Genomic DNA, 22,524 nt, shown 5'->3' with positions numbered 1-22,524 from the left:
AAGCATTTCCTGAATGTTATGATGTCCTGAGGTCCTGAACTAATCTGAAGTTGTTGCTATCCACACAGACATTGAATTCCCTGAGAATTATCCATTTGTTCATCTCAGGCACCACCAAGGAAGAAGAACCTGAGATGCAGAAGTAAGCTTCCCCGTTGAAAGGAGAGATAAGACACCAAGCAGATTACAACTGGTGTAATTTAAACCCTGTGCTTTAGTGTGTCTGGGGTTTTTCTGTGGTGGGGATAACTTGGTGTCCTGTGGAGAGTAAGGATATTCCTGCACTCATCATGATTTTGGCAAACCAAAGGTTCATCCTTTCTCCTTGTAACAGAAAACCTATGACCCCAGCCTTCACTACAACACACACACAGACACACAAACTGTTCTCTGCAACAGCTTGTACAATTGATAGAGCAGGGAAACTGGTGACAAACAGGGAAGAGAAGATGCCACATTGAATATCATGGACCTGTGGATGCATAATTGATTAGTATTAGAAAAGGCCACTATTGTGCTGGAGATGAACTATTCTGCATGCAGGACATAATTTTGTGTGCTGGGAAGAGCACATGAGAAATATGCCAGGTCATAATAGACAGAGAGTTTCTAAATAAAGTCAACAATCGTAGCTGTTGACGTTGGCATTTCTCTTACTTCATATACCGCCACTCATGGTATTTGTTTTTTCCCATGGTAATGTTTTTTCAGATGGTAATGGACCCCAGCAGAAAATCACCTCTTGCTCTGTTACAGAGTCACCTACACTCTGAAGGACTGTCCCCCCTTCCTCAAGGTGGGCCAACAGGGACAGACTGAAGTCTACACAACATCATACTTCCTTGCTAGCGGGTTCTCCAGGGCAGGTCTGACCCATTAATATAACCAGTTCAATGGACAGCATATACTGAGCTGCATGGAGAGAGATCATACATCATAAAATATCATGTGCCCTGCAGCTCCCAGAAGAGCCAGATCAACATCACTGCTCCATAGGGTTACATGCAATTTCCCCAATGTGCAATGATGATCAATGTGACTTAGTTGAAGATATTACAGAATTAAGAGTCAGTAAGCATTTCAGGCCCATCTTAGTACACTGTATAATTCCACATAGGAACAACACATCACACAATATCAGACATGATCCTTAGCCAAAATGCTAGTAATCTAATTTCAGGATAGCACAGTTTCCTTCAGTGCTGCATATTGTGACTCTACTGTAAGAAAAATCACTGGAAAATTGTGACACATGACAGAAGAAAGAGGCCCAGCCGCAAACCTTGTGTTAACACTGCATCACATCATAGTGACCTTAGGAGTCAATGAGCCACCATGGAAAATCATTGTAACTACCCTTTGTAATTGGTTTTTGGAGTGTTTGTCATTTTTTCTTGCAAATATATTTTTTTTCTTTCCCCTCAGAAAATATATATATACTGGATGACTTTTTCTTATTTTCAAGATGTTTTGTTGTGCTTTGGCTGCTTTTGGACTTTTTGCATCACTGGAACTAAAATGCATAGATATTATTTAGTATTTTATGTCTCTTCAGAAGACTGTTCTCCATGTAGCTTTTGCTACATTATTATGTCTCAGTATAAGAGTAACAGTGGTATTGTTGCATTCTAGGGAGGGAAGCTGCTGGCCTAAAATGCCCCAGACAGCATGTAAATTAGTTTTTCCATCTCCTGCATTCTTTCTCCCCCAATTATGATTAACCCCTATTGAAAGACCATGTGCAATGTGATTTAGGAAGTCCTAACCTACATGAACTAAATGTCCTTTGTCCTCTCTTACTTTTGAAATCTGGTGTAATTTTAATTCTTTTTTTGTTTGCTTTTTTCTTAATCTATTTGACTGGCTTCATCTAAAGATGGGTTAAACCTATTGAGTCCAAATTTGTTTAAAAAAGGGAGGACTGGGCTGAAATCTCCAGAAGCAAAACATCATTAAAGGCTGAGTTTCCACTCAGTTCCCTAAAGGGAGGAGATGATTTGTAGTGCTATTTATTTATACCTCTGACGAACAATTACTGGTTTAAATTACAATTAAATTAAAAAAAATACAATACCAAAGAACTACAGTTCTTTGAAAAGCATGGCTTTTTTCTATAACTTTGTTATTATGTCTAAGAACTCTATCAAAAACTGATGGGTATTTGTTCTTTTTGACATTTGTACAAATGCTTCTGTCATGACGCAACGTTCCTGGCTCTGCTCCATGACACTGCAGTTTCTAAAATATGTAGTCATCTTCACATGCCCCCAGATTACTAAAAGTATCATTTAGTTCAAGCCTACTTGAATAAATTATTTCTTAGCTTCTGGGGGTCCTGTTTCCAAGCCTAAATGCTTCTTGAGTAACAGAATATACCAGTAAATTGGCAGGTAGGCATCAGGTCTAAGTGATTTTGCTTCTGGGCTTTTCCTCAGCTCTTTAGTTTGAACTCTCCTATAAGACCTCATAAATTAATAGTAATAGGTAAAGCAGGCATGGATTCATTGCGCACAAACACATAACTGATATACAACCATACCCATGATGCAATGTGTCAGCTGCTTCAACAGCATTCAAAGATGCTCCGGGGGAGGCAGAAGCAGAGCAAAATGTTATATCCTGCTGAAACTGAGCAAAAGTTTAAGTAGGATGTAGCTCATTTGTCCTAGCTGGAGTACAGGCACTGAGGTTAATACCTCTGCTCCAGCACCGCTTACCAGTCAAACTGCAAGGGAACATGATGAGCAAGAACCTCAGTTTTGTGTTTCAGATGGATGCAAGTTATGTCAACACACCAGGCCAATATATAGAGTTGTAGTTCAGCTCTTTGGTGTTATCCATCTACCCTAATATGACTTCCTACCACATACTGGCACCTTTTTCAAAACCAAAAATTCATGTCCTGTAATTTTCGTGCAAATAAAGATGTGACCCATCTCTGCTATAGAAATTCATAGTTCGGAAAAGCCGGTTTGGACTGACAGAGGTTGGAGACCTCTCTCCTGAAGACATGAAGAAGATCCGCTACCTCTCCCTGATTGAGCTAACAGCCTTCTACGATGCACTGGGGGTGGAGCTGAAGAGGAACCGTGCAGAGAGGGTGCGGGGACGAGGTACCGTGCTGTGGCATCCCCGTGACAGCCACCTGGGCACTGCTCAGCGTAGCTAAGAAGATGTGTACAAGGCTGTGTTTTCTCTCTTTCACATTTGCTGTTATTATTTTTAAGAAAATGGTCTGTTTGGAGTTCCTCTCACCATACTGCTGGAGAATGATCAAAAGAAGGTTCCTGGAATAAAAGTTCCCCTCATCTTCCAAAAAGTGAGTATAACTTGGCTTGCTTGACCACCAAGATTCACTTTTCCACCATTTGCACTGACACTCAAAACAGTCATCAGATAAAAGAAGATGCAGGCTTTACAGACTTGAAGGTGTCTAGAGGTTGTCTGTCTGTATGTTGCAGTTTGAAAACCTTGTGACAAGGAGACAAAATTTGCTGCTTTTGTGTGTTTTATCTGTGTTGGGGACCTCTTCCGATTTTTGTAATTATATGATACCATACAGGAAACTTCGGGAAACAAATGTCTGGCTTTCTGTTTCCCTTTCTCATTAAATTAGAGAGCCATGCAAAATTGTGTGTGTGTGTAGAAGTGGCAGAGATGGGTTGTCTCAGGAGTTTTAATTTTACATGAATTCAAACTGTAGGTATTACTTAGCTGTTATTTCCTGAATGGAAGTGGTATTTTCTCATTGAGGTTTGTATGACAAGACATTGTCATTTATATAAGTCACTTGACAGTGCAATGACATCCAGCGGATGTCTTGGAGACAGGTACACAGACACAAGCACACACGCAATTGCACAGGTTTACATGGACTCAAAACTACAACAAATTTCCCTGTGAATACTGGCAAAAGGGGAAGTGGTGTGGAGTATCAGGGGAAAGACTGACATGACTTGAATATTTACATGACTTTGCAATCAGCTCCACAGCTCCCCTGTCAAGATACCATGGGAAATTAGAAGGATCCAACAGCTAGGGCAAGAAGCAGAGCTGGTGTTGAAAATCCAGGGCTGTATGAATAAATGCTAGGAAATTATTTTATTTTTTCCTCATTCTAAATCACACTAAATCAAAACATATTTCTTTTTTCATAAAGAATTAGAGTGGGAAGCCTATTCCTCTATTCACAGAAATTTTAAACTAAAATATCCTGGGATCATTTTCTAATGTGAGTTCTCAGTTCCCAGAAACGTATCTATAGACGTTTCCATTGTGCTCCTCAGGGAAAGACTTAAACATTTCTCAGAGGTTAATTTTCCCTCAAAACACCATTGTGTTTTGCCCAGCATATTTGACCTTTTATTAATACGTTTGTGTTAATTGTTCTATAGCAGTGCCAAGTCTCAAATCAAGGACAGAGGGGCCTATTGCATTATCAGTTTTCCATACTCTGCATACTCTGTATTTCAGGGTCAGGAATATGGAGAACAAATTAGGAAGGTTTACTTACATGAGCTGCCTTGTTTTCATTAGCAAATTACATAGAAATGTATCTTTTTCAAATTAGTTTCAAGGATACCTAGACTGAAAAAAAGTTAATAGTATTTTTAAGTGCTTCTGATTATTTTGTTCGTTTTTTTTCAGTTGCTGCTCAAGCTTGAGGAAACAGGTTTAGAAACCGAAGGAATTCTACGAGTGCCTGGATCTGCCTCCCGAGTCAAGGTACACGCTCGTGCCAGTTTTCTGTCTCCTGGACCACAGACCCTATGTAAAATAATACAGCACACACAAGTGCACACTGCACGTAAATATTGATGTGTGTAGATCAGCATTTCTATTCCTGCCAGAGAAAGGTCAGATTGGTTCCTGGGAACCAATAAATCACAGAACATGTGGTCTATTGCTTTCCATTTGTTAATGTTCTGTATAAAGCACAGACTTGACGTTGAATGCCATTTTTCTCCACTAACATTGAGGGATCCTTTCAGTTTATCTCTGTCATCCAAAATTGCTGTGATCTTATCTCTGTTTTAATTTATTTCAGAAATCCAGAGTTGCTAAACTGAGCGAGCTTCAGATAAAGATCTTATTCTATGTCATTTTAACCTTTGTGTCATTTTATTTCTCATTTATCTTCTGTGATCTTACAATTTCATGTTCCAAGTGAGAGAAATTTGACTTACATTCGCTGTTTGGCAGCCTCGAGTACTGCATTTTCACAGGCTATTTGTGGGCTATGAACACAGGCTAGCTGGTACCCAATAACCTGACATTGAGGTGCAGTAATGTTTGCAATTGTTTCTCCAGACTAACTTGATTCCAGGAGCTGGAAGCCTTTGGCAGAGGCAAATTAGGAAAACAAGTCTTTTCTGGGCTTAGTAGCGTCTACCTCTTTCCCAGATTTCTGTTTTTTCTAGTTTTTTTTTTTTAATCTAATTTAAGCAATTTCTTATAGTGCATGCCAATCCCACTTTCTTATCCTCAAGAAAGCTAGTCTTGCTTTCTGAGGCAGGAAGTCTCAACATCGTGGCAGCCACACAAAGAGTAATATTGGGGATTGCTAAACGTTGATGGGCTAGGGATCATAAAAAATGACCGTACAAGAAAAAGCAGCATTACATGAAATACACCAAAGCTACACAGTAGTATCCCAGCTCCCTTTGACTCTGCGGATTGATAAAAGCACTCAGCACCTTGCAAAGTGCCACATCTTGAAGAAGGGAGCTCCTAATTGGCCCTGTACTTTTCAGCTTTCTCATTTTCCATACAAATACTTGAAATATTATTTCACACAATTCCAATTTTTTCCAGCCTCTCTGGGGAGATTACAACAGCAGGGTTGTGCTCTACCTAATTAAATTACTTTCATATTCTTTGCATATACTGTGTCTTGTTCGCTTCTTATTCACAACCTATATCCAGGGAGCTGCTATGAGATATGACGTTATATGTAACTCTCCTATACTGGGTGGTAAGTTAAACCGCCCATATGAAAGTTTTAAATTATTTGAGTTTTGGCTTCATTTAAGTCTGTCCAACAAGCCAACCAGCAAAAGATTTTTTCAAAGCAGATCCAGATTTCATCCTTCAAAGACTTCATACGTTATTATGACATTAGGATTTGAGGGCATTCCAATTTTATTTCAGTCTTGTTTGGAGAAAGAAAAGGCATATGGAAGTGATTAAAGGTTACTCTTCTATAAAACAAAGAATAGAAGAAATAAATACAAGCTTTCCTCTGTAATCTAGTATGTCACAAGAGCTCCAGTGAACCAAAAATGCATGATAGTTTACTGTAGGATCAGTCACATTTAAAAAAAAAATTGCAAAAAAACATTTTTTAAAAGTACTTAGGTGCATATATACATATGTATATGGGGGGGTCTAAGTGTATAAAATATACATATATGCTTCCCTGTGTGGATATATATATTAAATGTTTATGTTTCAAAAATCTTGCTTTCTATTTCTATGTATTTTTCCTAGTTCTTAGCAGAAAAAATGTGGAGTAGTTTTTCTCTCCCCTTGTGATTTTGATGAGGTGAAGATTTCTGTTCCACATTTCCCAGTCAGTTATCAGGAGAGAATTTAATCCAGGTGTTTGTATGGATTATGTGCAAAGGATGTGAATACAGAGGAAGTTGAGATAGCCCAGATTACAGTCAGTAAAATGTGCTAGTAAAAATGAGATTGTAACATTATATACCAAATCCTGAATGACTTTCTATTTCCTTCTGTGCCAACCATTTCACTTCATTATGTGTGACCATATTTGATATGTAATTTCCTTCCATTCATGTGAGGCATGGTAAACAGAATCCATTTTTTAAAGTTTTCTGTCTGAAAGGACTAAACTTTTTTTGTGTAATACTCAAGTACATTTGACAAAAACATGATCTGAATACTAGCTACAGATGTAATTTGTCATAAATGGTCTCACAAAAAGCAGCAACAAACTTCCTATGGATAAGGCAGTAATAATTGTGGAAGCTGCATTATTTATAGATATCCTTCTATTACAATAGCCTCCTTCAATCTTATTAACCCAAGAAATTTTTGAGGAGCTTACATTTTCCAGACAGTGATCTGGGTTTGAAGCCAAATTCTATTCCTACTAGGAACCTTACTCAGTACTTCCCATTCACACATGTGTGTGAAACATTGATTAGCTACCCTCTAGAACTAAACAGACCTCTGTTATACAGCAAGATGCTGACACTGGAGATCAAGAGGATTAAATGGGCACCCAAAATGGTATAATAAATTCTGTCTTAGATCTCTCTTGTGTTTTTTGAGGGGTTTTTTTTTGGCATGTATTAAGTGGAGCTTTTCTGACAGTAATGGTTTGATAGCTTTATTTTTCTATGAAGCGATCAAATCTAATTATAGCTATCCTAAAAGAAAACATCCTTCTAAAGACAGGAAGACCTGAAGTTAAAACCATTTGCTCAAGACCCATGGACTCAGATGCCAGCAGATTGTCCAGCAAGTTCACTGGTCATGAGGAAGAAATGCCACTCCTTTGCGATATAAGGGTCAAAACCTCTGGAGAGTGTTTTAAACAGAAAGAACAGCTGTGCTAAAAATCCTGTTTAACTGAATTTTCTATTTCTAGTTCTAAGACATTGCACAAAAATTTTCTTGCTTTAAAATAGCTCAAATGGGTCACTGGCAGATATCTAGCTAACGCAAACCAAATCTAGCCTGGGTCGCAAAATTTCCCCAGCAACCTGATTTGTTAACCTGCTCTGAACTCTGCATGGCTGTACCTAGACTGCTACTGGTTTAGGGCTGCTTTAAGTACAGTGTAAACCTGCCTGTTGTTTGTAATGGGATTTCTGAAGTGAACTCAAACTGCTGGATCAGAAGCAATGATTAAAGGTCAGATGTTCCTTTTATCTTTCAGAATCTCCATCAAGAACTTGAAGCAAAATTTTATGAAGACACTTTTGACTGGGACCAAGTACGAAATAATGATGCAGCAGGATTGCTGAAAATGTTTATAAGAGAACTCCCAAGCCCCCTCTTCACACTAGAATATCTGCCTGCTTTCATCATGCTAGTGGAAAGTAGGTGGAAAAGGAGTTAGTATGGACTGATCTAGATAAATGTAATACTCGTTACATTATTCTTCCTCTCTCTGAAGTATAGAGAAAAAAAACATGTAATTTTTTCTCTCTTTGAAGTACAGAGAAAAAAAGGCCCAGTGTATTGCCTAAACATTCAAATCTTCTGCAAGCTTTCCTTTTCAAATGGCAAAAAGTCTCTGCATTTAGCCAATAGCATAGACTCATTGTGTGACTGACACAACTGTTTAACGTGGGATTTGAAATCTGTGAGCAAACCCTGGCTGAGCAATGACTTTCATATATAGACTCCGATTCACACAATTTATAGATTTTACAAATGAAAATGTCTGCAAGGTAAATTCAGGTCACTGCCCTTTAGCTGATATTCTGTTGGATCTACTTTATTTCTCTCCGTGTTTATGCTGAGGTCAGAGTATTCGTCCAAAGATATATGTGATCACAGAAAGCTTCAGGCAGTCGGGTTTTGTTTTCAGTGTACATACACCCTCTCATTCTCAGTACACTTTGTTCATTTCTCTGCCAGGAAGAACGCAGTAATACCTTGCAATACTTATTGACTTCATTGTAAATTCACTTGAGCTATGACAGTGAAGCTATCAGGACAGTGAATTTATTAGGCAAATTGGTACAGAAAACTTAGAACCCTTATATAAGCCTGCAGCCAAGTTTTCAGTGTCTCCCTGAGGTAGTTTAAAGGGCACAAGGAGGTGACCCCTTCCTGTAACCTTCGCGTACCTGAGTGTGCTCCTTATGAGTCCCAGACTGCACGCAGTTACGATCGCTAAGCTGTTTGGAGGAGAAGACTAAACATGAGGTGTCTGTGCAGAATTAAGTGACTTTATTCCCTCCAACAGATACACTGTCCACAACACTCACACTTTTTTTTTCTCCAGACCTCTCTTATCCACCCTGAATGGAAGCAAATGACAGTTATTCGTCCTATCTTCTCCACCCCAGCTCACCTAGTGAGCATTGCACAGTATCAATAGATACCAATTTCTGAAAACATGATGGTATTTTGTAACTGCCAAGGGGTTCTACTTTGATCTAGAGTGCTAGGCTTGGGCCAAATACTTTTTAAGTTATAAGCAATCAATCTTTACTCCAATGGCACAAGCATTCAGCAAATTACTCAATAACAACAGTCTGAAAATTTTCTGAAAACAAATACCCATTTCAGTTTGAAAGCAGGAAAATACTTGATCCATAATCACAACACATTCTGACCACAATATCAAAGAGAAATTGGCTAGTACTGAAAAACATTGTCTCCTTGCTGTTTAGACAGAATTTTATAGAGTTTTGTCTCCCCCTGAGACAAAGACCCAAGACGTTGAGGAAAAATCCATTCATTATAATTGGTTTTCTATTTGGGGAAAAGATTACGGTTAACAAATATCTCAACATGCTAGTCTCAACTGGGCAGTGGCTGCTGTATTTCTAGAACTGCTGACTAATAAGGGTTTTAGAACAAATCAGTTGTAACTGGGATTTAAAAAATATCAACTATTCATATTCTTAGAAATCTCCAAGATCAAGTTACAGCTACAAGCTTTGCATCTGTTGATCATGCTGCTGCCTGAGGCGAACAGAGACACAGCCAAGGTAAGCTCGCTCTTTGCTGTCACCTAGCATCTGTGGTGCTTTTAACTTTTAAATGAGACTCATTTTTTTTCTAACAGTCAGTGATCAGATGCTGCACCATGAAAGTATTCTTCTGTGGTTTTCATCATTTCCTTGAAAAGATGTTCCAATTCCCTGGCTATCATTTCTTTTACAAGCAATTAAGAAATAGTTGCTGGAGGTATCCAACTGCCGGTGTCAGTAAATGGCTTTCAGGCATGATTTATTCTGGAGCACTCATTTCAAAGAGGCACGTTCCTTGCATAGTTTGGAAAAAGGTCCAGTTTCTGGGTTTTCTGTATAACTGGAATTCTCCAGCAAGAAGTTAAACGAGAAACTGCCCCCCAGGAGCTCACGTAGTGCACTCCCAGTGCTGAAGCGCTTCCAGGACACTGGACCAGACTGAAAGAGGGAGTCTGAAGTAAAAACCCCTGAAACGTACATCTGTAGCATAGATGTTAGGGGCCCAGCCTCAGCTGTTTTGCCTTACAAACTCACACCCACATACTACTTCCCAATACAGACATGGTGGCTACAAGCATTTTGGGTGCTTGGGAGCTCCCAGTTCTGGCTGCAGCTAAGAGACACTGGCTGTATCTTTGGACTTGTTTCCACATAAAGGAAACCTGGGTGAACAAGCTGTCTGGGAGCCCCCAGACATTTCATCAGGTCCCCTGCTCACCAGCACCCTGCAGATCCCCCGCCTCTGAAAGTCTCCTACTGTTCAGTTTAGATATAGCTATATGAGTTCAGGTGCCTTCTTTACCTGTATTTATTTATACAATAACAAGGGACAAGAATAACATACCTCTTTAACCATTTGGAGGTCTGCTACTGCTCTGTGAAGAATGGATGTTATTTCTTCTACCAAAGTCCAGACTGATATAGAGCTGTATATGTAAAACACACGCTAGATGAGTAGTCTTAATTATTACTAGGCTTTTATACAAAAATAGAAGTGATGTCAAAAGTGAATGCATCGCTACTTGCTATCTATAATGAGATTTTAGAAATTTCTCCAACACAGTTTTGGTTTTGCAGTTCCTGGGTTTGTAAAAATGTTTTAATTGCAATGTCAGGGTACAAAGACAGTGGTTTTAGTGGTATGGTGTTGCAAAAGGACTCACTGGCAGACCCCAACTCTAATCACAGCTGCAATCCATCCTATTCAGTCACTCAAGCAAAATTCTGAATAAACTGCCCAAAAGGGAAATGAGTTTCTTTTGACTCTGCCATGCATGTGCAGAAGCAATGTCAACGATCAACCACTGAGCACTTCTTGCTTTCATTATCCCAGAATAAAAGTCTGGGGGTTGCTGGCAGAAATTCCTCAGATTATATTACATATGGGGCTGCTGCACATTTGAAGAGAGGCTGGTCACCCTGGTGACTGCAATATAAAAAGCCTTGGCTTTTGGACACTTTGAAATCTATCAAGACATTAACAATTTCATTGCAACACCTTTATATCTTTCTTCTACTACAGGATTCAGAGCCTTAGTGCAGACAGTGTACTTGATTTATGGATTTGGGATTATACTCTGTGATAGATAATTTATTAATGCGCATTTTGATAACATTAACTGTTCTCCTGGGACTGACGCGGGTGGTCGTGCCAGCAAATATCAGACTAATACAAATTAGAATGCAAAAAACCTGAATTTCACCTCCAAGTGCAAATATGGCAGCTTTTTAGTCAGACACGTTGTGCGTTTGAAAATGTCGCATTTAAAAAGTAAAATATTTTGTGAGACTCAACATAACAAGTGTTGTTTTTCCAGGCTTTTCTTCAGTTCCTGAAGAAGGTGGTCGCTAACGAAGGGAAAAATAAAATGAATTTGTGGAATGTTTCTATGATTGTAGCACCAAACCTCTTCATCTACAAAGGGAAACGTGCAAACCAACAAGAAATGCAAGCAGCTGCCACCACAGCGCACATTGTGCGGCTCTTAATTCGGTACCAGGACATCCTGTGGACAGTGAGTAATGTTGGTTCCCTCTTTATGGCTCCTGAACAGAGAAGTATTTTGCTATATGCAGCAGCTTTGTAGAAATCAGAGTAGACTGACCTTCCTAGAAGAAAGTGTTAGCTATTCTTTGGAAACTGTCTGGAGTCCTCTAGATCTAGAATGAGATAGAGTGACAGATACCTCTGGATGGAGATTTACTTCACCTAAGACACCCATTTTAGCACGAAATGCCCTCTGGAGGTACCTATCCCACACCATTGATTATACAGGAGAATGCATAGGAGCATGATTTAATCTAGATGCCTAGGTGAGGTATCTAGACTTGAATGAGATCAAATGACTGTTTAAAGTTTAGTCCATAGTCCTTGCTGGACTTCAGAAGGTCAGCATGAAGATGATGACAGTGTCAGTTCATTTCCTCATAACAGAGGGAGGGTATGATGAGGATTACAAAGACAACCTCCTAATAAAGTTCCTTCAGCTGCTAACATCACTAAAAAGTTTCATATGGCATGAAAGGTGATCTACAGTTTGATAAAAGGAATAACAGTGGGTTGTTAAAGGGAGCTACTAATCACATGTATCTTCTGGGAATAAATAGAGTTTCTGCAGCCTAAAATTTGGCACCTTTCTAAAGCCCCAACACCAATTTTATGGGGGGAAAGAATTACTGTATATTCTCAGCTCCGGTTTCCTTCCTTTAGGTCCCGTGCTTCCTCATTTCCCAGGTGAGAAAAATGAACGAGGCAGCAATGAACAACAGCAAGAGGCAACTGATGTTTGACAAAGGAGTGAGAAAACTTCTGAGGAGAAAGACCATGGAGCGGGAGAGACCTGAAAGACCAGAGGTGTGATAAAAATATATCATTTTCAAGGGCAGACTTAACCAGCCTCCCTCCTCTCTTATCTCATAAAAGCTTCTGAGAGTAGGGAGGAAATTTTGCTGTACAAAATAAGCTGATTTGGGAGCTATCTTGAAAGATGTGCTTCCCAGTCCAACATTTTGATAAGATAAAGCTTTGGGGCTTGATTGAGAAAAGGTGAGGAAGGTAGAATGATTTCTAACAGCCCAAGCTGTAAACTGTTATAAACACATGCTGGTTTTGTATCTGCTTTATGAGAAAATGGTCATATGTGGACTATCCTTGACAGCAACGATCTGTAGATATTCAACAAATGCATGGATCTGTAGTTCAGTAGTAGGATGGTCCATATTAGGATTAATTGCACATACCCATTTCCTAGTCCAGGCCATTCGATATTCTTGCAAGTTTTAGTTTTATGGCTTTGCACTAACTTCCTAAGCAGAGAGAAAACCCAGTTTTCCTAACACAGACACCAAAACTGGGTCTAAATTTTAAGCACCTAATGAAGTAGCTCTCCTCAGGTCTGTGTTATTCCCCATATAGTCAGAGGAGAGAGGTGGATACTTTGAGGATTTGCAGACCTCCAGGTGCAATTCAGACTTCGGAGATCTTCCTTCTGCAGATCTTTCTTTGGAGGTCTTAAAGCTACCAACCTTTCTCCATTGACTGGATATGGATTTTAGGAACTGACTTGAGAAATGCTACTTCAACAGACACCTACAATTAACTTACATATTAGGTGTAACATATGATTTGGGCAACAAAGCATGTTGTGTACAAATGCACAACATATACAGTCCCTATAGCAGCTTATATGTAGTATTTCTGTGTAGTAACTATCTTTAATAGCCTGGAGAGAAAGTCTTTAGTCTTCCATGGTGGTTTAAAAGAATGGAGATTGGTGAATTGCAAGAGAAGTAATCAAGGAAGTGGTCAAGGCCTCTACAGTTATTGAAGAATAGCCTTGAAGAACGAAAGAAAAGACGGATTAGGGAGGAATGATATTAAGAGATTGTAAGAAATAGAGACTAAGTCACCTAATACAGACAACAGAGAAACTGCAGAAGGGAACCTCTGGGAAAAAAACAGAAAGGATATGTATGAATTGTGAATCCAAGCTAATCCATCTTTTTGGAGAATTCATTTGCCAGCATTGACTGAAATACATTGTGGGTAGAACACACATTTGTGCTGCAGATGAAGACATAGATGTTTGTTTAAAATGGCGGTGTAGACTAATGTGTTGCAAAACTGTATTCACCCTGGAACAAATACAGTGGGAGCTTCTAAGCAGAGTCAATTACTGCAGTCATTGCACCTTCGGGAAGGCAAGTTCATTGATTGTAGTAATTGGCTTTGCATCTAATAAAAATAAGACTAGCCATGGCAGGTAGCTGAAATATGAAGGGTAAATTGGAGGCAAACTCTGTTTGGATAACTGAGTTGAATTTTGAGAGCACTTAACAGAATCCTTGGGTCTCAGATGGTCTAAATTACACAGGGACAGAGACTGGAGAGACTATTGTACTCTACTCAGCACGGTATTAACTGGATTAGAACTGGAATGCAAACCTTGCTAATTGATTTATCCACCATTAATCACGGCAGAGTGCATAAACTTCATAGATGATCATTTGAACCCTACACAAGGTCGAATTTCAAATTAACAGAAACCATATGGTACTTTGATATTTTACTGTATATACGCTTCGATCTAGTTGAAGCTATAGGAAGCAGAAACGGTGAACTGGATCTTCATGCCCCAGGAGAATTTAATCTTTAAAAGGAAGACCAATATTCCTAGTCATTTTTATGCACTTTTAAATAAGCGGTTGGTTCACTGACCAATGTTAACAGAAATAACTTTAAAAATCTCAGATAACAGCTTGACTCGATATTGCTGCAAGTAATTAAAATTCAAGGGCTGTACTTTATTCTGCGTGCATTTATGTGATGCTTACCAAGGAGTTTGTGTCTTTCTGTTGTATCTTATTATACGATATCTATAAATTTGCATTTGTATGACTGTAAATATGTTTTTTGAATAATTAAGTGAATCCAGGACAGTGATTTTTGCAAGAAACCACAAAAGAGTTGCAGAACTGCTTCTGAATGGAGCTGCAGCAATATGTGCCTCAGACTTACTCTATTGAACATTGATTTTAGGGAGCTGTCACTTTTCCCCCATACCTGCAGTCTGACATACCCGAGGGGGTGGTAAGAGTTTATGCTCCACTGCATTCAAAAGTCTCTATGGCAATTCAACTCAACAGCCAAACAAAAGCCAAAGACATCCTGGCTCGATTCCACTGTGAAAACAGGTGGGTAAATCAGAACATAATGTCAGAACCATTAATGAATAGCTTGTCTCCTTTTCAAAGACTCATTGTGTTATAAGAACTCTTTTTCTGATCGAAAATTTCTAATTTATGGTTACATTGGTCAAAGAAATTTTAACTACTGATTTTATTCATTATATTTTACTTAATAATTGGCTCCTATACAGAATCAATCTGCCCTCTGTTATGCCACTACTAAAAACACAGGTTTTATAGACTTGATGCATAGAGAACCCATAGGGATTGTCTTACATCTGTCCATAAAACGTTAATGTTTTTATTTCTATAAGGTAATAATTAATTATTAACAGTTATGGGAAATGGTATATTGTCTCTAAAAGTCTTTTCTGCAAAGTCTTCCCATGTTACCACGTAATTCTGTTCTTTAAATAAATAATAAAAAATAAATAGTATAATAGAAAGCTTAGTTAACTTTGACACAGTAATCTGTCCCTGTAGCAGACTCAGTATTCTGCAGTGCTCCGTTTGCTGGAAGCCCTTGCTTTTGATAACTAAGTTCACAGGGGCAAAAATATCAATTTTAAGCTTAATATAGATGGTGGTTGATAAGGCAATGGTTATAACAGAAAGACAAACTGAAGGTTTTTTTCTATCCTAGCCGCGGTTCATCACAGCACATGAGAGGCCAGATCCAAAGTTTACATGAAATTGGAGGAAATATAGGTAAGTCTCATTTTTGAAAATTGAGTTTTGAATGTCCTTAGCCTCCTAAAACACTTCAGGGCAGTGCTGTTTTCACACAGCTGGGTCTCTCCTACCTTCCAGTCCATCTGCAGGAGAGGTATTTGACCCAAAAGCTGTGAAAATCAATGTAACGACTCCTTCCACCTCCAGGAAGACTGGAAGGGCACTCACAGGAGACAGTGACCTGATCTCAGTGGCTGGATCTCAGTCTTGCCAAATTCATCTGACCTACGTCTCGCACTCTCATAATTGAGCATTTTTCCATGGTTAAGAGATCCGAGTCTTCCTCTTGCAAGCACATTCCACCTCGCTGTCAAGCCTTTTCCAAAGACCTATTTCTTCCTGACTGTATAACCTCCTCCAAATGAAAAACACAGAATTGAGAATTCAGCCCCTGCACAAACGGGTGTACTACACTCATACTAATCTATGTGCTTTATTTAGATTGTAAATTCCTTGCAGTAGGGATTTTGTCTTCTGTGTTTCATGCAGTGACATTTTTTTAATAACAACAGTGGCTTGCCACACAAGTTCCTGGCCTAAAGGTTAAAACCCATATTCTAATTTGATATTGCACAGTCCTGACTCTCTCCTTTCTCTATTTATACTAAAATTCTGGATGCTCTGTTGGAGTCTTTTGTCAACTGTCTGATTAGATTATGCCCTAATTCTCCTAGATTCAGCTCTAAACTGTTTCTATAAAGTTACTACAAAACATCACAGACTTGCTTCAGCAGCAGTCAAGCAGCAAAGTCTTTTTTACTGATATATACTCATACAAAGCTAAATTTGAGTAGCGATTTGTTTTGCGTGGCTAAACAGGACGACTAACCAATCCTAAACCAGCAGAAGATCCTAAAGGCTTTGTGAAACAATCCCAAGTATTCCCACCACGCCCTTTCAAAAATCTGGACATTTAATTTGCATCTTGGGGGTTGGACTCGATGATCTCCAGAGGTCCCTTCCAACCCCTAACATTCTATGATTCTATGATCTTCATTTAAAATCATTTTTATACTCCTAGATCTTCCATGGTACCTTATTCCATTGATTATGCATTAATTCATTTATATTGCTTTCACTTTAATAAAATCATTAGGACCTCAGTGACCTTATAAGTAACTGTACAAAAATTTTACCATAATCCTTTGTGTCACAGCAGTGTAACCTCACCAGTTAAATGGCTTTATCACCCAGTGTAAATGCAATATAATCCAACAAATCAACTTAACTCAAGAATTTATTGCCTTATTACTCAATAAAGAAGCATCAAATGCCTCTTTCCATGGCAAAGGCAACAGGGACTCCACAACCAACTCCTATTCCCAGTCACAACCTAATGAAACCTGCAAACTGCCAGACTTCAGAGGACTCTTTTTTTTTTTTTTTTTTTTAAATAGCAAAGTAGCAACTGCCAAAAACCTTGATATAGTCCTTATATTTCTTTCCAAGATCCTAGCTGGATGGGAACACATGGTTTACAGAGCTACTTTTTCAGCATTTAAAAATAGTGTAGAAACGAAGTCACAGAGTTGTAATTCCAGCCTAGTAAATCTAAAGAAATAAAAAAAAACATACTGTGGCACTTATGAGTAACAGTATAGTTAATGCTTCTAAAGAAATGATAATATTTGTTCACCATTTGACTAAACGCCTTGTCCACAACTCAGTGTAATGCAGGGCATCTTGCCTGGAAGTGAAAGCGATTTCATGACTCTCACTGAGTAAAATCACTGGCAAATTTACCAAAGTCCCTGCCTGTATCCAGGCAAGATGTCAGCTGGAAACACCAAACTAGGCTCACTATGTGCAAGTCGGAGGGACGTTCAAGGACATTTTAACATAGCTCTGTCCCATTTACTAATGTGTTCAAAACATCCTATGATTCATGGCTGTCGATTTCTGTTTCAGGTCAGCACTGTTTGGATCCAGATGCATACATGTTAGATGTTTACCGTGCAAATCCTCAGGCAGAATGGGTGATAAAACCAAAAGCAAGCTGAAGCAGAAGGCTGTGGCGCACTGGACAAAAGCCAAATGGACAACAGTGACTCCTGTCATTTTAAGAAGCTCTTGGCAGAGATGAAACAAGATGGTAGCTACAGGATATCATTCCTTCCTACTGTACTGTCCAAGTGATGTTCGTCATGTACTAATTCTGGTATAAGCATTATCACTCCAGCTTCTGAACCATCTGAAAATACCACATCAGTTATGCTTTCATATGGGTCACACTTGTGCCAGCTGGCCCAGGAGTGCAGGAGGACGGACCAAGGTACGGTGCACAGAAAACAACCTGTCGCATATGGAGTTGCTTGTTTCCTGACCTGGTGTTAGAACATGAATTTTTTGAAAGAATCCAGTGGCATCTGTGGATGCATGAAACACTACCAACCACTGCTAACACAGAAGCATCACAGAGACATTCAAGAAGAGAAGGTATCTGTCAAGCGTGAAAGGGAGGAGCTTGACCTGCAGTGGTGCCAAGACACAGCTGTGTGACAAAATCAAACCTTTCTGCTGAAAGTAAAGCTGTACAGTGTGCATTACTGCAATGTTTATGTCTCAGTCACTCCTCATGAGTAACTCATGCTGGGATAGGGACGGAGGCAGAAGAAGAACTACTGTATAAACAGCTTCATGTATGTGCCACTGTATACATTACTACCAGTCTTCCAAAATCGTCTGTCTGGATCACAATTACTGTGTGCAATTGTAGCGCCACAAACCATTTTCTCCTTCCTTCCCCCGTCACATACACAAGCTTCAGAAGACAAATGCTAGGTGAGAAGGGCCATATTCCCCTGGCTCCATCTTTTACTCGATACTCTCAGATTTAAGTCTGTATAATGCCATAATATATGTTAATGGTGCCACTTACAGCCATCACCTTTTTTGTTAAACTTTATAGTTTCTTAATTTGTAACCTAGTTCTTTTTCTTTTGTTTATTTTAGCTTCAATATGTAAGCAACTTTTATACTATTCAGCTGCATTGAAAAGAGAGATCTTTGTACAGATCTTGTATAAAACAGAACGGAGAAGAAAAAGAGCTTCCAATGAGCAGAGGGATTTAATACTCTTATTTAACATTTACGTATTAGGGCCTTAAAACCATAGCCAACCTAGGCCCAGTTGTGCTGGGGTTTTTACAAATACATAGCAAATTGCATCTCCTTTTATAGATGGCATGCAGGCTATGAAAACACAGACTGACAATAAAACAGTGGGCTGCAACTGCATTGGGAATGCAGCACAGCCAATGTTAGACTATGTCTAGTTAGTAGCCAGTCACAAGGGTGAGCACCATTCTTCATCCAATCCTCTAGTTTTGGGCTATACTTTATAGAACTAAAGCATGTTTGTTGAGTAGGGAAATCACAAGCCTCTGGAAAACCACGAGTATTTTTTCATCTTTGTCTCACACAAAAAATGGGAACTAATGCCTTGAACTGCACTGCAATGTCTCAGTCACTGGATGACAATATTGCAGAATGAATTCACTCACACTCTGAGCCGTGGGTTTTTTTCCTGATCTGGACACACAGATGAGGCAGAAGCTGTTTTACCAGGTATTACCAGCAACGTAAAGTGTTCTGAACCAAGTCCTCCAGCTGAACATAAAGTATGCTGTCCTGCAGAGAAACCCATAACTTGTGATGCTCTGCTGAAGCGGCGCGACAAAGATTTTCACTTTCTAGAAACCCTACTTCTGGTTCAGAATTAATTGTGTTCTCCAGTAGTTAACTTCCATTGTTATCATTCAGTGAAAGAAATCAACATTGAATCAATAATTTACCAGCAACAATAATGTCTACAAAGGGCAGATCCAGTCTGTCTTTCTTACCTTCTTGAGATAAAAAAACAATAAAATTTAGCAACATTATTATTTCATTTTCTTTAAAACAGTGAAATTTTTAACTTTCCGTTTTCTTTTTTTCTTAACACTAATGGATGCACAGTTGCAGCCAAGTTAAGAACAGGACAGTTGTATTATAAAATAAGCTGCTTATTTTGACAACTATTTATTTTAAGTACATGAGAGATAGTAGCTCTGTGGTTTGTTCATAGGATGAAGCATAAACGTTTTGTCAAGTGCTTTGTTCCTGATTCCCTTTATTTCCCTCTGTGGTAATGGACAACTCTTTCTACTATGCTGCCCTTTTCTTTTAGCTGTAAAACAGGACTAATACTTTCCTTATAAAGGTAACATGAGAATTAGTTGAGTTAAATTCTGCTCTCAGACGCAGCCAAACAATTCCCTGAGCAGAACAGGAGCTATAAACATCCATCTAGGAAGGGCAAACTCAGCAAAGGGATTTTATGTGCAAAGTGCTTTGAATACGAAGAGTATCATATAAATGCTAAGCATCATTGTACTTACAGCCAACAAGAGAGCTTTTATGACTATACAGAAAGCCTGAACATTAACTAAAGAATTTGAAATGTCGTAGCAAATGAGAGAACTTTCTACACTACTTTCAGATGAATATGTTGACCTCCTCCGTCTTGCCCACTCACTTCACTCCGTGTTCTCAATGGCTGTGCAAGGGAAAATACAGAGCACCCATGTGCTCACAGTAACTTTCTCAGCATGTTCTGGATCCAGAAGTGAGGACTTCACAAAAATTATTTCTGAAATAGATCTCATTGTATTCCGTACAGGATACAAAGGGGGTTTTGGAAGACTTTCAGCTTTTACCACTTTGCAGCTTAGGAAAGGCAAATCTGATGTAATGAAATCCACTCTGTGATCGCTTACTTTATACTAAAATTGCCTATAACTTTGTAAGACATGCATATTAGCAGATGAACTAGATTCTATGTACAGTGCCCAGACCACAGCATGGCCAGATACCTGCTGTCTCTGAACCAGAATGGCAAAATTCTTTTCTGATACAAATGGACCTAATGACCCATGTGTGCTGTGATTAATACTGTTACACATTAAGTTGTTTTGTGTTGTTGTGGTACCCTAACTTGATTTAACGTGCAGCAGACAGACTGAACAATCTCTACGACATTTTTGAATATGAAGTCTCAACTTTAGGCCTTATATTTCAAAATGCTGCTGGACGCACCTGGAATTTTGTTCCTCCTAACAGCAGTTGAAGTTAAAAACAAGTTATGATAGGATTGTCACCTACCAAAAAGCAACATATGTGGAAAGCTATTAATAAGAAAGTGGCAGCAAGCAGGGAGAAACTTATTCAGCAAACTCCAAAGATGCCTCAAGCATTTATGTACTCCATGGTTCTACAAAGACAGCATTTTGCATATCAGCACATAGAGAGAGAGAGTGTATTGCAAGAAGTAGGTATTGGAAACAGACTGGAATGCTCTAACCTGTTTATGCAGCTAATGTCATTAGAATGTGTGCATGTGTGCAAATGTGTCTGTATCTATGTATAATATTAACTACCTCGCTCTGCATTTTCCAAGAAAAATATTTTGGCTTAGAGGTTTACTATTTCAAAACTTTCTGTTATCAAAATTTCACCTCTCCACTAGCCTTTTACATTGATAAAATGTTTCTCCTTCTAAGTGGCAAGATTTGGAAATTACCAAAAAATATATATTAAAAGACGTATTTCAGGATACGGATGAAATTTTATCCAAACCATGTTGCCTCAATTACTGCTTGTAATGTGAACCTTATGAGATCAGATCTTAGGGTTAATAGACAACAAATACAAACACACTGTGTTTCAGTTTTTACTTTTCAATGGCTTTCCATTAATGCGTGTCTTCTCTGGAAATTAATACGATGCCACTAATCAAAGCAAAATGTTTGTATGTACGTTTCCATTACAATCCTCATTATGTGTTTTGTTGAAGTAAGCCCACATGTTTTGTACAGCAGAATGTGTCCATTGTATTGTATCCATGTCAAAAATAAAAACAATACCAACAAAGAAAGCTCTTCAAATCTAAACACGTGGTTTTCAGATAGAAGCAGGTGAAAGAAATTGCAAAAAGCAATAATGAATCTGTTTTAAAAGCAAGTCTGTTGTTATAGCACCTGAACAGCCAGCTACACGAAGGACCACATTCTGCCATCCTTGCTCAAAAGGAGCAGTTCTTTGCTCCAGGAGCTCTTCTCTCGGATGTCCTCGATGCAAGGTACAAAATGACACTGCTTGGAAACCTGCCTCATTGAAATCAATGACAATCTACTTTGGGGTTTCATTTGAGTCAGTATTTTTTAAACTAGTATGAAATGCATAGAGCAAAACTGACTTTAGAACAAATTGTAAAAATGCATAGTGAAAGCCAAACAAAATTGTAAGGAGCACACAAAAATACTGCTAGTTCAAAGAGAAAAAAAGGAGATGGAAGTGACTTGTAAAGAACTATGTTTATTACAGATGCATCTTCAAGTACAAGACAAGGTTGTCACTGCTCAATGATGCAGCCAGTTGATGAATGGATGTCTTACTTGAGTCAGACCAAGTGCATGTCCCCCAAACCTGGCTCAAGCGCAACTACTGAAAGCCTCATTTTAGAAACAGAGGCAGGAGCAGTAGGAAAAGGTAAAGACAGAAGTGCTGACTGCACTGTGAATTAGGAATCGCAGGGCACCAGAGGGGCTTCCCTGTGTCCTGTAAGAAATACTGGTTTCCCAAGAAAGATGCATTAGTTCCCATTGCCAAAATGCATAATTGTTCCCAAGCCAGACCCAAATGGTTTCCTCTCCAACAAAACATTTCATATGCGTCTGTGCTGTGGAGTTGCTGCTTGTCCTGCAGCTGATTACATGAAAGCATAAACAGGAACATAATCCTCCTAGACAACGTGGCTATAATGGGGGTCAGAAGCACTGGGTATTAAGGCAGAAGGAAAAGGGATTGGAGCTACCATACAAAGTATAAATAAGAAAATTCTATTCATTAGGCTCTGAATCCGAGACCTTCAAAATTATGCCTTTAG

The 22,524-nt window shown here is 38.9% G+C and overlaps 1 protein-coding gene across 1 annotated transcript in view; it reads left to right on the top strand.

Moving 5' to 3' along the window:
• ARHGAP28 (Rho GTPase activating protein 28) overlaps positions 1 to 17,603 on the top strand; it is a 75,959-nt gene extending 58,356 nt beyond the window's left edge. Inside the window, exons 6-15 of the mRNA XM_068396371.1 lie at positions 2,948 to 3,113; positions 3,228 to 3,319; positions 4,648 to 4,725; positions 7,910 to 8,072; positions 9,616 to 9,698; positions 11,498 to 11,695; positions 12,391 to 12,534; positions 14,719 to 14,873; positions 15,511 to 15,575; positions 17,508 to 17,603. Of these exons, the coding sequence (XP_068252472.1) occupies positions 2,948 to 3,113; positions 3,228 to 3,319; positions 4,648 to 4,725; positions 7,910 to 8,072; positions 9,616 to 9,698; positions 11,498 to 11,695; positions 12,391 to 12,534; positions 14,719 to 14,873; positions 15,511 to 15,575; positions 17,508 to 17,599 (1,236 nt within the window). The 3' untranslated portion in view covers positions 17,600 to 17,603. The remainder of the gene's footprint in view (positions 1 to 2,947; positions 3,114 to 3,227; positions 3,320 to 4,647; positions 4,726 to 7,909; positions 8,073 to 9,615; positions 9,699 to 11,497; positions 11,696 to 12,390; positions 12,535 to 14,718; positions 14,874 to 15,510; positions 15,576 to 17,507) is intronic.
• The last annotated feature ends 4,921 nt before the right edge of the window (positions 17,604 to 22,524 follow it).

Source organism: Nyctibius grandis, chromosome 3 (assembly GCF_013368605.1).
Source record: "Nyctibius grandis isolate bNycGra1 chromosome 3, bNycGra1.pri, whole genome shotgun sequence".
NCBI lineage: Eukaryota > Metazoa > Chordata > Aves > Nyctibiiformes > Nyctibiidae > Nyctibius > Nyctibius grandis.
Note: the sequence above shows the minus strand (reverse complement) of the source record. Positions and strands in the feature narration are given on the sequence as shown.